Source organism: Equus przewalskii, chromosome 20, assembly GCF_037783145.1.
Source record: "Equus przewalskii isolate Varuska chromosome 20, EquPr2, whole genome shotgun sequence".
Taxonomy (NCBI): domain Eukaryota; kingdom Metazoa; phylum Chordata; class Mammalia; order Perissodactyla; family Equidae; genus Equus; species Equus przewalskii.
In genome coordinates, this window is record NC_091850.1 from 2444560 (window position 1) to 2459056 (window position 14497).

The following is a 14497-nucleotide window of genomic DNA, read 5'->3' on the forward strand; positions in this document are numbered from 1 at the left end:
GGGGGCGTGGCAGGGGGCGGGGCGGGGCGGGCATCTCCCCGGAGACGTGAGGACCGTGCTCTGGCTTCTGACCTGAGGTAGCTGGTCTCCACAGCACCCAGGCCCCTCACAGGCCACCTCGCTCCCAGAGTGCCCCTGAGCTCAGGAACCTGGGGGCCGTGGGGAGGCGAGTGTCTGCTTTGCTCTCAGGGGAGCCCCAGGAGGAGGCCGCATGATGGGCGGGCGGCCCTCAAGCCCCCTGGACAAGCGGCAGCAGCAGCACGTGACGGGTGAGCGGCACGGGGAGGCAAGAGTGGGGGTCTGGGCCACGGTTGTGAGATGCACTGCGAGCCGTGTCAGTGTGAGGTCTCGGGAAGCAGTGAATAATGTTTTTAGTATAAGTATGTCCCAAATTTTGCATGAGGGTAAACACATGCTAAAAAATTATTCCTTATTTATCTGAAATTTAAATTTAACTAGTGTCCCATATTTTTATTTGGTAAATCTGGTAACCTTATTCAGGGTGTGAATTTTGGGTGGGGTCCTCGAGCCAGGTGGGCAGTGCCCCAGGCCCAGCCAGATCTTGCAGGATGATCCTCTCAGCTGTGCAGGGACCAGCAGGTCCCTCTCTGTGTGTCAGTTTCTGATTTGCGACTAAGAGGGGCTGGTGCCTTCCATCCTCCATACACATGGTTGAGAACCTACTGTGTGCTGGGCACTTGGGACACAGTGGGGTTGGGAATGGCGCCACCCTTGTGGGCTCACAATCTAGACCAGGAAAGATGGTCAAGTTATCATTATGCAAATGTGTTCAACGAGTTACTTTATGAAGTGTGGACTAAACAAGATAAAGATTTATTTCCTCTCTCCTGTAGAGGGGTATGGAGGCAGGCAGGCTGATGAAACTTCTTCCATCTCGTGCTTCTACATCCATGGCTTCTGTGTCTGAGGTTATCTCATGGCACAAAATGGCTGCTGAAGCTCCAGCTATCTGGGTCCACATTCTAGGGAGCAGGATGGATATATGTTTTACATGCAGTCAAGTGAACACATCTTAGGGGAAGAGCTTGAGGAAATCTAACACCTGTGTGATCACCTCCTAGATCAGGATACAGAACACTTCCATCCCCTCAAAAAGTTCCCTTGCACCAGGGTGGGGCTTTTAAAAGATTTTGAAAACCTTCCCAGGTAAGGGGCGAGAGGAAACTTCGGGTGGGACGGATCTGTTCATTATCTTGCTGGCGGTGATGGTTTCATGGATGTGTGCATGTGTCAAATCTCATCAAATTGTGTGCTTTATATGATTTAAATTTACTGCACGCCAGTTATCAGAGAAGACTGGGTCGCCTAACTGCCTGCCCCCATGTGGATGCGAACAGGCAATGGAGGGAGAAGGGCAAAGGGAATTCGGAGCAGGTCTCGTTGGCAGCTTTGGGGTGAGGGTGGGAGCCCACCAGTGGCTTCTCCCCTCTTGGCCCTCCGCAGGCAGGTCTGCGGGGCCTGACCAGCCCTCTCGCCGGCCCCTGTCCCTGCAGACCGGGTGGACGCCCTGCTGAGGAGCTTCCTGCCCTGCTACCGTGGGCAGCTGGCGGCCTCTGTCCTGCGGCAGGTCGCCTGTGAGCTCAGCCCCCAAGAGCCAGCCGGATGCCAGCTGCTGCGCAGCAAAGTAGGTGCCAGGGGCGGGCAGGGGGGCCGGGGGTGGGAGGAAGTGCCGGGGGCCTGGGGAGGGGGGTGCCACGGGGGTGGGAGGGTTGGGGAGGGGGTGCCGTGGGGGGTGGAGGGGGCCGTTGCAGGGGGTGGGCTGGGGATGGTGGGGGCTGGGGGCTGGGGGGTGGGTTTGGGGCCTCCTTTTACCTTTGCTCGCACTGGTGCCCAGACCTGGGTTCATCGTGAAAAAGTCATTCTTTGGACAAGCATTCATAGGCCGTTCGTTGTGGACAGAGCCCCCTCCTGGCTGGGACTGTCCCCCGGCCACTCAGGGCATCATGGACGGGGCATCTCCCCCACCTGCACCTTTGCCACCTGCCAGGGCGACCACCTGGACGGGGCCCGCTGCCGCTGGGGCTGGAGCAGCGTGGAGAGGCTTCCCCTCTCTCTGGGGGGAGCTTCTGTTTGAGACTTCATGGATAGTTTGCGCTGCGTGTGTACTCTGTCGTGAGGCTTTAACAATACAATTACTAAGAGTCTCAGAGCCAGGAAATGGAAACGGTCCAGAGACTTGAGTAACACCACCAGGCTCCCGCTGTCCTGCCTGAGCATCAGGCCGTCAGAGAAGCAGTGAGTTTGTCCATCAAGTATTGATCGCGCGCACCCTGTGTCCCGGGCCCTGTGCCCGGCCCAGCGACAAAACAAAAACCACAGGTCTCAGGCGGCCAGGTGGTGAGGAGAGGGACAAAGAGTGGAGGCCGGGTGACGTCCTGCCCCGCTGAGGGAGGGCTGTGTGCACAGAGGCAGAGCTAGGCCTGCCTGCCCGCGCCAGCGAGCCGGCTCGTGTCAGTTAGCAGACGTGCGTGACAGCAGCCACACAATCGGGCTTCAGCAACACGCATGGATGGGGCGCTGAGGCTCCCAAATCTGGGTGTGGCTTTTCTCAGGCCTTTCTCTTAGGGTCCCACACGGGCTGCAGTCAGGATATTGGCTAGGGCTGGGGGCTCATCTGAGGCTCGGGTGGGGAGTGAGGATGACAAGAGTTTATGCCTCCCAGGGCTGTGGGAGGATCAATCAGGTCGTATTTGGAAGTGCCACAGACAAGAGCGTGCCCTGCATGGGCTTGAGACAGGATGGCAGCCCCATAGCAGTAGCGCCTGAGTACCCTGCATGCAGTGGTGCCCTAGACACCTGGGTCCTCCAGACATGGGGACACTGGCCCATGCCCTGACATCTGCCGGCCCCCCCTCCCGCAGAAGCTGCCCCGAGTTCGAGAGCACCGAGGGCCCCTGGTCCATCTGCGGGGCCACCCACCCCAGTGGCAGCCGGTCTTCTGTGTCCTGCGTGGGGACGGCCGCCTGGAGTGGTTCAGCCATAGAGAGGTGAGTGAGTGGCCTGTGTTCCTTTGGCCTCCAGCCTCTGCATCCTGCCCTCTCCATCTTGAGTTTGCGGTCCAGCTCCAAGCATAGCCCCCTCTGCTCTTCAGTCATCCAGGATGAATCAAGCACCCCTGTGTACTTGGCCCAGGGCTGGGGACCACCTCCTGCTGTGCTGGGTGGGTAAACTGAGGCCCAGGCCAGGAGTAGGGACTCACTGGTGGTCAGCAGTGGAGCTGAGGCTGAAACCACACGAGGCCGTTGCGAGTCACGCCTGTGCCCTGCTTCCAGGCTGGGGGACTCCTGCAGGCCATTTGTCTCCCTGGGACTCAGTTTCCACCTCTGTGAAAGGGGGGATGACAGTCCACACAACATGGGGCTGTGAGGATTCGGTGAGAGAATCTTCCTGCAGCGCACAGCACAGCAGATGCCCCCCCCCCGCCCCCCACCCGGCAGGACGGGGGACAAGAAGAGGGAGGGAGGACGGCAGCGGTGGGCGGGTGCAGCTAACCCCAGGCCTCCCCCTCGTCCCACGTTTGGGACATGGAAGCCACAGTTCAGGCCTGTCCCAAGCTGCTTCTTTGAATGCCTTCTGTAGGAATATGAGGACGGGGGTCGTCCTCTGGGCTCCACAGCCCTGACCGGGTACACAGTCCTGACTTGTCAGCGCGAATACCTCCGCCTGTTGGACACTCTCTGCCCAGACGCCTCAGGTAAGGCTCCCAGGGACCTTGAGCAGGTCCGTCGACTTCAGCACTGCCGGCAGTTGGGGCTGGACCATTCTTCTCAGTGGGGGCCCCTGCGCATTGCGGGATGTGAGCAGCATCCCCGGCCTCCATCCACTTGATGTCAGGAGCTCCCCCCGCCCAAGTATGACGACCAAAAGTGTCCCCAGACGTGGCCAAGCGTCCCACGGAGGGCAGAGTGGCCTCTGGGTGAGCACTCCGGCTCTAGGAAGGGAGACAGCCGCTCTCACCAGAAAGAGAGAAGCTAGGTCACCGGGCCAGAGTCAGAGGAGCAAAGAGCAAAACAGTGAAACCCGGTGTGAGCAAGCATCTGGGGGCACCAGTGCTAGGATGGCGGCGCAGGTCTGCCGCAGGGGGTCGTGTTCTGCCCAGCGTTTCCAGGAGGGTTCCCCCCTCATTACCACAGTGGCGCCCAGGAACAGGGTCCGGAGCAGCGTTACTGGGCCAGTGCCAGGCCCGGGTTATCTCATCGAGTCTGCCAGCAGGCAGCCCCGCCGCTAACCGCCCCATTTCACAGACGGGGATACTGAGGCTGAGGATTGTCACATAGGAAGGGACAGAAGCCAGAAGTGCACCCTCTGCTTCGCTGTGGAGCCATCTTGTTGCCAAATGACACAAAGGTGTAGCGACAAGGACAGTCTGCAGAACTGTCGATCATGTTGAAAACGTCAGAATCCACCCAAATACCCATCCCGGGGGACTGATTAAGTAAATGATGGCCCAGGCCTTGGAAAGGGGAGTGCAGGCACTGGAGGTGTCCCAGACGTCCGCAGCCGCGAAGGGCCTGTTACAGGCCAGAAAACCCAGCCTGTTACAAAAGGCGCCCGTGCAGCTCTGTACAGATCTAAGACCTGGAGTGATGCCCCCAGAATGGGAGCAGCTGTTCCTGTCTCTGGGGCTGCAGCTGAAGGGCTGGGATTACCAGGGACTCCTGGATCACGGCGTCTTCCTACAGGCTGTGTGTATCACGCTGGAAATCAGAACAAAAGACAGGATTTAGGAGACCCCAAATAAATTAACCAAACGTAAATGCCCCCATTCTGTCCTCCTAACAGGTCTAGGTCGTTGGAATCACTTTGAAGCCCAGATGACAGGCAGGAAAAGCAGGGGTCAGGGAGAGGAACCTGTGCCCTAGGCAAAGAGGGAGGAAATGGTTTGGCCGAGTTTGGACCCGGGCCTGGCTGACTCTGGCTCCCATGGCAAGCAGGGCTCAGGTCATATGCCAACTCAGATAGATTGCTGGGGGTGGCCCAGGCGGCTGTGTTCAGGAGGATGCTGAGGCTGTGAACAACTTGGGGGTGGAGTGCTGATGTCTGCCCCGGGCACACCTCCCTGGGCCGAGCTGGAACAAGGATAATGCAACTGCAATAGCGTGGCTCACACTGATGGAGTGACGTCCATGCCAGGGGCTCCTCGAAGCGTTTTGTTTATTTTCTCCTAGTGAATGAGTGATTGTAGAGTGAATGAATGAATGAATGAATGAAGATGTGACCTCCTCTGTCTGCTTTCAGGAGCCCACACACAGGAGGAGGCTGACCCCCTTCTGGAAATGCCCGTTGGCTGCCCTCTGTTCCTGCAGCACCCCTTCCGCCGGCACCTCTGCTTCTCTGCGGCCACAAGGGAGGCACAGCGTGCCTGGAGGCTAGCCCTGCAGGGTGGCATCCGGCTTCGCGGAACAGGTGGGACCCTGGGAGGGCTCCAGGTCTGAGGTCTGATGGCTCTGCCCCTGCTGGCTGGGGGACCCTTTCCAAGCCTCAGTTTCTTTATTTATAAAATGGATAGTTGGGGGAGACAAAGGGGACAACAGGCAGTTATGAGTGGCCAAGGCTGTGATGGGGACACACAAGACCCAGTGGGAGTTTAGCCTTGGGGATCAGGGAGGGCTTCTCAGAGGAGGGGACGGCAAAGCTGGGGTCTGAAAAAGATAAAGGTCCAGCCAGGTGAAGAAGGGGAACAGGACCAACACATACACCTTGGGTAGGTTGTTGACTGCACAAATGTACCTAACAAGAGGGGCAGCTGGGGACTGCAGAGCTTCCTGGGCTGTGACTGCCCGCAGAGGATGCCTTTTCCTAAATAGTGTAAAGGCACCTTACGGGCTAGTGATGGTCTTGGGGGAGCGTGTTCCCTGCGGAGAGCACTGCCTGTGCAAAGGTCTGGAGGTGGGTGAGACTTGGGTGTTCTGGGACCTGGGAGGAGTCGGACGGCTTCCTCCTCAGGTGATGGGGAGTTAGGCAGACGTCGGAGCAGGGCAGGTGTGCGCGGGCACTGAAGTGTTGCTGCTCAGTCCTACAGAGAAGCCAGGCCCCTGCCGCCTGGGCCTTCCTGGAGGCCGTCCGGCTCTACCGGCAGCACCAAGGCCACTTTGGCGATGACGACGTGACCCTGGGCTCAGATGCCGAGGTCAGTGCTTCGCGAGGCCGCACCAGGGAGCCCCAAGACGCCTCCCGCCGGCCACGGCGCCCACGCCCCGTCTCCCGCAGGTGCTGACCGCAGTGCTGATGCGGGAGCTGCTGCCCGCGCTGCGGGCCCAGACCCTGCCGGGCCTGCGGGGGGCCGGCCGAACCCGGGCCTGGGCCTGGACCGAGGTGCGCGCGGGGTCACGGAGGGGGGACAGGGACATGCGGGGGGCTGCGTGGGGTGGGGGCGACTGTCGCCTGAAATCTGTCGGCGTCTCTGTCTCTCTGTCCCTCCACCCCTGCCCCCTGGCCCGTGTGGGGTCCCCTCGGCGGGTCCGGGCAGCTCCTGGACGCCGTCCACGCCGCCGTCCTGGCCAGGGCCTCCGCGGGGCTCCGTGCCTTCCAGCCCGAAAAGGACGAGCTGCTCGCGGCCCTGGAGAGGACGATCCGTCCCGACGTGGACCAGATGCTGCGGCTGCGGGCGCGCGTGGCGGGGAGGCTGCGGGGTGAGGCCCGGGGGCGGGGCCTGGCCGGAGGGGCGGGGCCGGGAGCCTGAGAGGAAGAAGGGGCACAGGGCGGTGTCAGGGGTGCGGCCGAGAGTCAGAGACCTGAAGACCCGGCCGGGCACGAGGGCGGGGCCTAAGAGGAGAATGGGCGTGGCCTTGAGGCTGAGGTTCGAGGGGGCGAGGCCAGGGCGGGGTCAAGACGGGGGGCTGGGCCGGAGCAGGGGCGGCCCAGAGACGAAGCGGAGAGCCCGCCGCGGGAGAGGGGCGCAGGCACTGCAGTGACAGCCGTGACCTGGGTGGTCAGAATTGTCCGGGTCAGACGGCAGCAGTGGCTCCCACTCAGCTCAGTAACAAAGAGAACCGGATTGGAATCCGGCCTCTGCCTCTCCGGCCTGCGCCTTCGAGCTAGTCCCAAGCGCGCTCCAAGCCTGTTTCCTCATGTGTAAAACGAGGCAGAAGAGGGTGGCCAGAGTCTGCGCTCCCGTCCACGTCACCCTGCTGAGCCCATGGTGGCCCCCCCCCCCCACCGTGTGCGGAGCCCCTCGCCGAGGAGACCCAGGCCCCTGTCTTTCACTCCCAGCCGAAGTCCAGGGCCCCCTGGAGTCGTGCCTGCGCGGGAAGGTGGCCGTGCAGCTGCCCCGGATCACGCGGACGCTGGTGAGCACCGTGGAAGCCGCACTGGTGGCAGTGCAGACCCTCCTAGCCCGGGGCGTGGACCGCCTGTCCCGCCACCTGCGTGGGAGCTCCTCGGGCGCGCAGCTGCGCAAGGAGGTGAGCACCAGTGGGTGGGGCGTCGTTGGCAATGGGCAATGTGTAAACTTTGCAGAAGGGTTCCGTGAACCTTGCCTCTTTCTTGTTTGAAAACCTTCTCTGAACTTTGTTCTAGGCTGCTTTTTACTCGTTGTGGACCACCGTGCTGTATGGTCATTGGGTCACAGTTCAAAACATGAGGGGAAGGAGTAAGATGGCAAGAGTAGCATTTTAGGAACATCAGTCTGGAGTCAACTTCTCCCCAAACCCCTTCTCCTCCCATGTTTGTCCAGAGCTCAGCCTCATGCCCTGAGCCAGAGAATTCTACTCCATGCAGGTCAGCTTAGGTCTTCTGATGTTAAATGAGCACCTACTACGTGCCAGGAAACTTTCAATTCACTAAGCCTCCGTTTCATAATCACCTCCTCCGGGAACTTTCCCTGGTCCCTCTGCATCCACAGCTGCCTGTGCTTCCCTCCTCACAGAAACAACCAGAAGCCCCGTGGTTGTTTGTCTAGTCTACCTCCCCCAACTTTTCTGTGAGCTCCTTGAAGCCTGGACTACTCTGTTTCTGCAGCCCTGGGGCCCAGCACAGGGAGGGCAGCAGGCGGTGGGTGTAGGTGCAACAAGGGCTGAGTGTGCCCATTTCCCTTCAGTCACACCAGCACTGCATGTTATCATTTTTTTTCACGTTTTACCATTTTAGGTCCTTCACGTTGTACCTCACTGTTACTTTCTATGCATGTTTTGGTGACAACCGAGGTGGAATGTGTTTCCATTGCTGCTTCTCCTTTGATGAATTGGCTGGGGAAACCTTGGCCCTGCGTTTCCATCAGCTGATGGTGTTTTTCTCACCTGGCTGCTATTTGAGCCCAGGTTTACGCATTTGGTGAGATGCCGTGGGACCCAGAGCTGATGCAGATCTGCTACCAAGAGGCCGAGCAGAGTCGGAGGCGCCTGGGGCGGCTGGTGGCGCCATTTGGCTTCTTGGGGACTCAAAGCCTGGTGTTTGGGGCCCAGGATCTCGCACAGCAGGTGAGGGGCAATGGGAGGCTGGCAGGAGGCCAGGCCAGAACAGCAGCCTGTACTGAGTAGGGGCCAGGTGTGTGCCAGGGAGACCATGATGGCCCAGACAGCCTGGCCTTGCCAGGCCACCAGCGTCATGCGGACAGGAACCCATGGCCAGGCAGTGACCACACCGGGGGTACAGGGTTGTGCTTGGGATGCACAAGTGCTGTGGGAGCCCCGAGGAGGCCCTGGCCCATCTCCAGGGTTGGAAAGGCTTCCAGGAGGAGGGGCCTTCCAAGCTGGGGCAGCAGTGGGAGGAATGGGGGTGGGACATGTCCTGGGTGGAGGGAAGAGTGTGGGTAAGCACTGGGAGGTGAGAGAGCTTGTCTGCATTTGGGGAAAATGAAGCGATTTAGAGACATCGGGTTGTAGGTTTCAAGGGAGGGCAGAAGGGTGGGAGACATGCCAGTGAGGTGGGTCAGGGCCTTGAGTGTGGGGCTAAGGAGCCGGGCTCTGTCCCAAGGGCAATGGGGATCCACAGCAGGTGTGTGAGCAGGGGAGAAGCATGACCAGACTCGAGGTTTGGGAAGCCCCGTCTGCGTGGGGAGCAGGGGCTGTGGGGGCAGGAGTGGGGGAGGCAGGGAGGAGACCTGAACCAGGATGGGTGCTGTTAGTGGAGAGAAGCAGGGTGTGTTTTGAAGGTCCCTTCTGGACCTGCTGATGGACATGGCGAGTGAAGGAGACAGAGATTGAGATGACCCGCTACTGCCTGGCACAGTTGTTCAATTTGTACACTGCACAAGATCACTCAGCTGCGGAGGCTAAACTCTGGCGGACTGTCTATTTCCCAGGCTGGGCACCCTGGCACCATCCTCCAAAGCGGAGGGCACTTTCTGCCTGTTTGCATATAGGTCCCTACTGACTGGATGACCCCCAGGTCCTGAGAGGAGAGGGGTGCTGTTTCTTGAGATAAGGAGGAGGTTGGGGGAAGTGGCAGGTTGGGGACAGGCTGGATGCTGAGAAGGGGTCAGCAGGCAGGTGCAAGGCCCAGAATGTCAGAGCACGGATTCGCGAGGTCATCCCAACTCCTCCTCCCGCAGCTCATGGCCGACGCTGTGGCCACCTTCCTGCAGCTGGCCGACCAGTGTCTGACCACGGCGTTGGACTGCGACCAGGCCGCCCGGCAGCTGGAGAAAGTCCGGGCGCGCGTGCTGAAGGTGAGGTCGGGGGAGGGCGCGGCCGTGTGCCCGCGCCCCGCCGGCCGCTGGACCGCCCCGTGTGTCCTGCAGAAGTTCCGGTCGGACAGCGGCTCGGCGCGGAGTAGGCGTGTCCGCGGGTGGCTGCTCGGCATCTTCTTGCCCTTCGTGCTGAGCCAGCTGGAGCAGCGCCGCCGCCGAGTGGTGAGCCGGGGGACAGGCGGGCGGGGCGCGCTCTCCCGCCCAGAGCTACTGCGACAGTTGAGCCCTGGGTGGGCCGGCTGGCTTTCCCGGGCTGCCCCAGCGCCCTCTCTTCTCCCAGGACGGCGCTCGGCCATCTGAGGGTGGGGTCCGGGGCGCCACATGTCAGCAGGCGCCGCAGCCTGAGAGACAGGGGCTGGGGGTGTGCCCGCGCGTGCGTGTGTGCGCATCCGTGTGTGTGCGTCGCGCGTGCCAGGCGGACAGAGGGCTGGGAGGCCCTCCTGGGAAGACGACCCTGGAAAAGCGGCGGCTACAGGCCGATCCGTGCCGGAGGGCGCCCCGGTAGGTCGGGCCTGGTGACCTGGAGGCGGAGTGCCGGCGCAGCGGGGCTGAGCCAGGGTCCTGCCCACGCGGGCGAAGGGCACCAGGCAGGGGTCTGCCCAGGCACTAGAGACCCTCTCGACGCAGCACTGCTCCTGCTGAGGTGCGACATGCTTGTCGCTGCACCCCTCGCAACAGCCCCAGGGAGTACGGGTCAAGGAGTCCATCTAAAAGACTAGGGCCTGAGGCCCTCAGCTAATCAGGGTCAGGGCTGGGGCTCAAGCCGAGTCGCAGCCCACCCAGGCCAGGCCCTCCCCACCTCTGTGACAGGAGCTGCCTGCGTTCGAAGCAGACGTCCTTGCCATGGGCAGCCCAGCCCTGACCATCGAAGGCATCTATGAAGACGTCATCCGGGGGGTCCTGTCGCAGAGGATTGATGGAGGTGCGCCCAACACCCCCCCTCAAGGAAGCCAGGTGGTCCCCGGCTGAGTACTGAACCCTGCTGGGGTCTCTGTCCCCTCTCACTTCCTGCGAACACTAGCCCCCCTGGCCTGAGGGTCAGGACTGGGACAGATAGCCACTGCTTGGGGCAGCCTGGAGGTGCAGTGAGGGGGAGCTACCCGAAGGAGGGGCCTTGCAGCAAGGCTGTGAGGGATGTGTAGGAGTTCTCAGGATGCGACGAAGGAGACAAAATGCAAAAACTGGGGATAGACATTCACATTTATTCATTCAACAACCACTCCCTGTTTTTCTCTGGGCTGGCATTAAGGTCCTGAGAGTTCTTGGACTTGGGCTAGGCCTCTCAGGATCTCCTGGGCTGGGAAGCGACTCTCTCTTCTTGCTCCTACCTTGTCAGTTCGCTCGTGACCCAGCGCCTGTGCCTGCTGAGACACATGCACTAACAGGGTGAGCAGCGTGGGATGGCGATTCAGCGGGCGTCAGGGCATCCTTGGGGCCAACACAGAGGGTATGAGGGGAACAGGAGAGGAGGCTGGAGGCTTCTGGGGCAGACGTGCAGGGCTGTGGATGACAGGCAGAGGAGTTTAGACTTTATTGGGTAGGCGATAGGGAGCCATGGAAGGTGTGTGAGCAGAGGATAACCGTGGCCAAACTGGAATTGATGGAGGAGGCTGAGAGCACGGTCCTGGGAGCAAGGATGAGCTCCAGCAGGGGCAGGTGCCAAGAGGACAGAGCCAGGCGGGAGGGTGAGGCAGGAGCTGGAGGTACCGGGAGGTGTTGAGCTGGATGTCAGTGCATGCACAGGAGCGGGCCACAACCGGGGATGCTGTGCAGAGAGAGGAGACACTCCACAAAGAGCCTCTATCTGAAGGACACCGAGAGTAAGAAGGGCTGTGGAAGGAGCGCTTAGAGAGGTGGGAGGAACCCAGAGGCGGTTCTGGGAGCCAGGAAGTAAGGATGAGGATGCCTCCTTGGTTTGTGGGCATTCAAATAAAAACAACCAAGCTCCCTTAGGAAAGGGGACATTTTAAATGGGAAAAGGCTGTTTTCTGATTGAAAAGAAAAATCCAGAAACAGGTAAGCTCAGAGAGTACCCGTTCCTAGAGGTTTTACACGTCCTTAGGGGGTGCCATCCTCAATTGATTTGTGGCGTCTCCGTGGAGCACAGTGGAGGGAGGGAGGGCTGGCAGTGTCCAGGCTCAGTGACGGTGTGGGGACTGCCTGGCAAGTGGAGCACTTGCCGAGGGTTCCTGGCTGAGACCTTTCCTCCCTCCTTCGCCCTCCCGTGGCCTCTCGGGGAGAATGTGCAGGAGCCGTGGGTGCCGGGGCTTCTCCAAGTGGGCTTCGTCTCTTGTTTCAGAGTTGAAAAAGGCCCTCGGTGCCGCCGATGTGTCCTCTACTCTGGATGGCTGCTCAGAGGCCCCATGGGACCAGGTGGGAGCAGGTGAGGACATCACAGGTTGTTGGAGCATGCCAGTGAGTGCTGGGGCTGGGAGCCTGCACAGGGTCTCCAGGATGGTCGAGAGTGTGGGTTCCTGGATGGAACAGCATGCACCTGGTCTCCTGATGCGGCTTGGCTGGCCATGCTCATGGTGAACGAGGGCAATGGGGAGCCACGGAGTGTGCCTGAGCCACAAAGGGAACCTCTGACATGCACATGAATTGGCGGCCCATCTTCTCTGGCCAGGACTCAGTAGGGCTTCTCCCAGCAGCTACTGGTTCCCAACACTTGAAGGGAAGATTTTGGTGACGGGAAGCTTGGGTTTCCTGTGAGCGGGGCCTGGGGCAGGGGCAGCCGGGACTCTTACTGTAGGACCCTAAAGCAAGCTCCTTGTCGGAAAAGTAAATGTGTGTAGGGCTGAGGCCGACACTGCTGGTGGTACAGGGACCCTCCGCTCCAGCCCTGAGACGGGCATGTTTTATGGGGGCTTCCCTGAAATGGGGCAGAAGGCACCTGGTCCAGTAGAAGCAGACGAGTGTGCAGGATGTCTCTCATCTAGGTGCTCAGAACCCAGGGCAGATGCTGGGATCCTGGAACAGCTGCCAGCTCAGCCCCTTTGGGTATCGCTGCTGTGAGAGCCTTGTGAATCCACCCAGCTAAGCAGCACCCACATTCTTCACCCACAGAAACTCTGAGATAAAACGTGTATTGTTTTCAGCAGCTAACTTGGGGGTTATTTGTTATGCAGCAGGAGCTAACTGATACTCTCCCCAGCCGATTGCAGGCGGCCCATTTCCCCACAGGCTGCACAGGCTCTCAGCTGACTGGGGATTTCTCGTGTCTTCTGGGTGAAGATGGTGTCTTGGCATCATTTTAATGAGCATGTCTTAGTGGGGATGGTTGAGAGTCTTTCTGTGAGCTTGGAAGCTTCTCTGTGAACCTCTCCCTCTCCTTGGCCCACTGATCTTCTGGGTGCCTATAAACTTCTATCAAGTTTTTGTTGCTAAGCTTCCATTTTCTGAGCATTTGTTATGGGCCAGGCATTTGACATATCCGAGGTTTTGATCTCCTTATGACACTTTCCATTTTACAGATGAGGAAACCGAGGCTCAGAGAGGGACTTGCTCCAGGCAGCCAGGCCCCGGAGCTGAGGTCCAGCCACTCTGCCTGCCACCTGCTCCAGAGACATTCCGGAGCTGAATCTTTGCCACATTCGTCCTCGTTCCCAGGGGAGAAACGCCTACTAGTAGAGTTTCTGAGTTGAACCATGCGCCCCATTGCAAGGCTTTTGTAACCCCCACGCCTCCCCCTCACTGCTCTCCAAAAAAGCCAGGCCTTTCCTCACTGCCACCAGCAGCATTGGTGCATCGTCTCCATGTCCTGTCCAAACTCTAGCAATTTTCATCAAAGAAAAGCTGTCAATTTGATAGACACACACACAAATTTCACTGTTTTATTTTTAATTTCTTTGATGACTAAATTGAACCTAAAAACATGTTTATTGGCCATTTATATGTTTGTGGGTTTTGTTTTAGTTCTCATATTGCCTCTTCATAGGTTTTACCTGCTTTTCTCTTCAGGAGATTTTATCTGTTTCTTATTGATCTCTAATAGCTCTTTGTATAAGGATATTAACGCTTCATTACGCAGGCTCTAGATATTTTTCTCAGCTTTCTGTGGGCCTTTCGGGTTTGTTTACTTGCTCCAGATCTTAACTTGGCATCAAGTTTCCCAGCTGAGAGTAGAGCTTTCACTGACTCCCTCTGCTTGCCAGAAAGCTCATCTTTCCACTGGAGGTTGGCAGTTTCTCCACGTAACAAGCCTTCCAGCTGCTTCCGGAGTAGGTTCCGGGAGGGATTTCCCCAATGTTCTTCTCGTTTGGCTTTCAGAGGGGACATGCACAGCCCATGGAGATGGTTTCCTCCCATTCTGCCCTGGAGTGGTCAGCCTCCCCCAAGAGAATGAGATTTTCCTCACCTTTCCTGACTTTCATCCTACTGTTCCATGCACACATTGAGGACACGCTACCTGTGCCCTGAATTCTACTCAATATCGAGCCTCCTCCCACCACTCATGTTAGCAATGTACATCTGAGCATCATTCTTAAAACTTAGTTTCTAAGAATGACAGAAAAACGATCAATCAGAAACTACACGGAAGTACTGGGAAACAATCCCCTGGTAGCATTTCTATGGCGACGCCCACCCTGTCTCTGGAGGGCGTGCTCCGCACTACAAGCTTCATCCGGCTCCACCTTCACACCAGCCCTGCTCGGCGGGTTATGACCGCATTTTACAGACAGAGGAATTGAGGCTCAAACAGCGAGCCCAGGCGGGGGCTGGATCTGAAGCCAGGTCTGGAGACTCCGGGGCCCGCGTGCTTAACACCCAGCCATCCCCGAGGACATCTCAGCGGGGTCGGGAACCAGGACACTAAAACCCATGTTGCAGCCAAGGAAACTGAGGCTC

The 14497-nt window shown here is 59.2% G+C and overlaps 1 protein-coding gene across 8 annotated transcripts; it reads left to right on the forward strand.

Annotated features, from left to right (window-relative positions):
- On the forward strand, window positions 1–14109 carry NIBAN3 (niban apoptosis regulator 3). 8 transcript variants are annotated; one of them, XR_011530526.1, is made up of 16 exons: window positions 1–269; window positions 1515–1645; window positions 2883–3008; window positions 3601–3715; window positions 5260–5427; window positions 6036–6151; window positions 6232–6336; window positions 6491–6653; window positions 7234–7424; window positions 8280–8438; window positions 9512–9628; window positions 9701–9811; window positions 10460–10571; window positions 10899–11035; window positions 11949–12032; window positions 13123–13541. XR_011530526.1 is itself a non-coding variant. In XM_070587389.1 (16 exons), exons 1-16 carry the CDS (start codon window positions 212–214, stop codon window positions 13992–13994), a joined length of 2016 nt encoding a protein of 671 aa, XP_070443490.1. In that variant the 5' UTR covers window positions 140–211; the 3' UTR covers window positions 13995–14109. The 8 variants fall into 8 exon arrangements, 4 of the variants coding, with proteins under 4 accessions (XP_070443488.1, XP_070443487.1, XP_070443489.1 ...); XR_011530527.1 differs by having other exon boundaries at window positions 67–269; window positions 10986–11035; XR_011530525.1 differs by having other exon boundaries at window positions 67–269; window positions 9701–9808.
- The last annotated feature ends 388 nt before the right edge of the window (window positions 14110–14497 follow it).

Excerpts from the sequence above, each read along its gene's own strand:
- NIBAN3 (XM_070587389.1), top strand. The coding sequence starts at position 212 with ATGATGGGCGGGCGGCCCTCAAGCCCCCTGGACAAGCGGCAGCAGCAG. Across the intron at positions 3,716-5,259 it reads TCTCTGCCCAGACGCCTCAG|GAGCCCACACACAGGAGGAG; the intron begins GTAAGGCTCCCA and ends GTCTGCTTTCAG. Across the intron at positions 9,629-9,700 it reads TCCGGGCGCGCGTGCTGAAG|AAGTTCCGGTCGGACAGCGG; the intron begins GTGAGGTCGGGG and ends TGTGTCCTGCAG.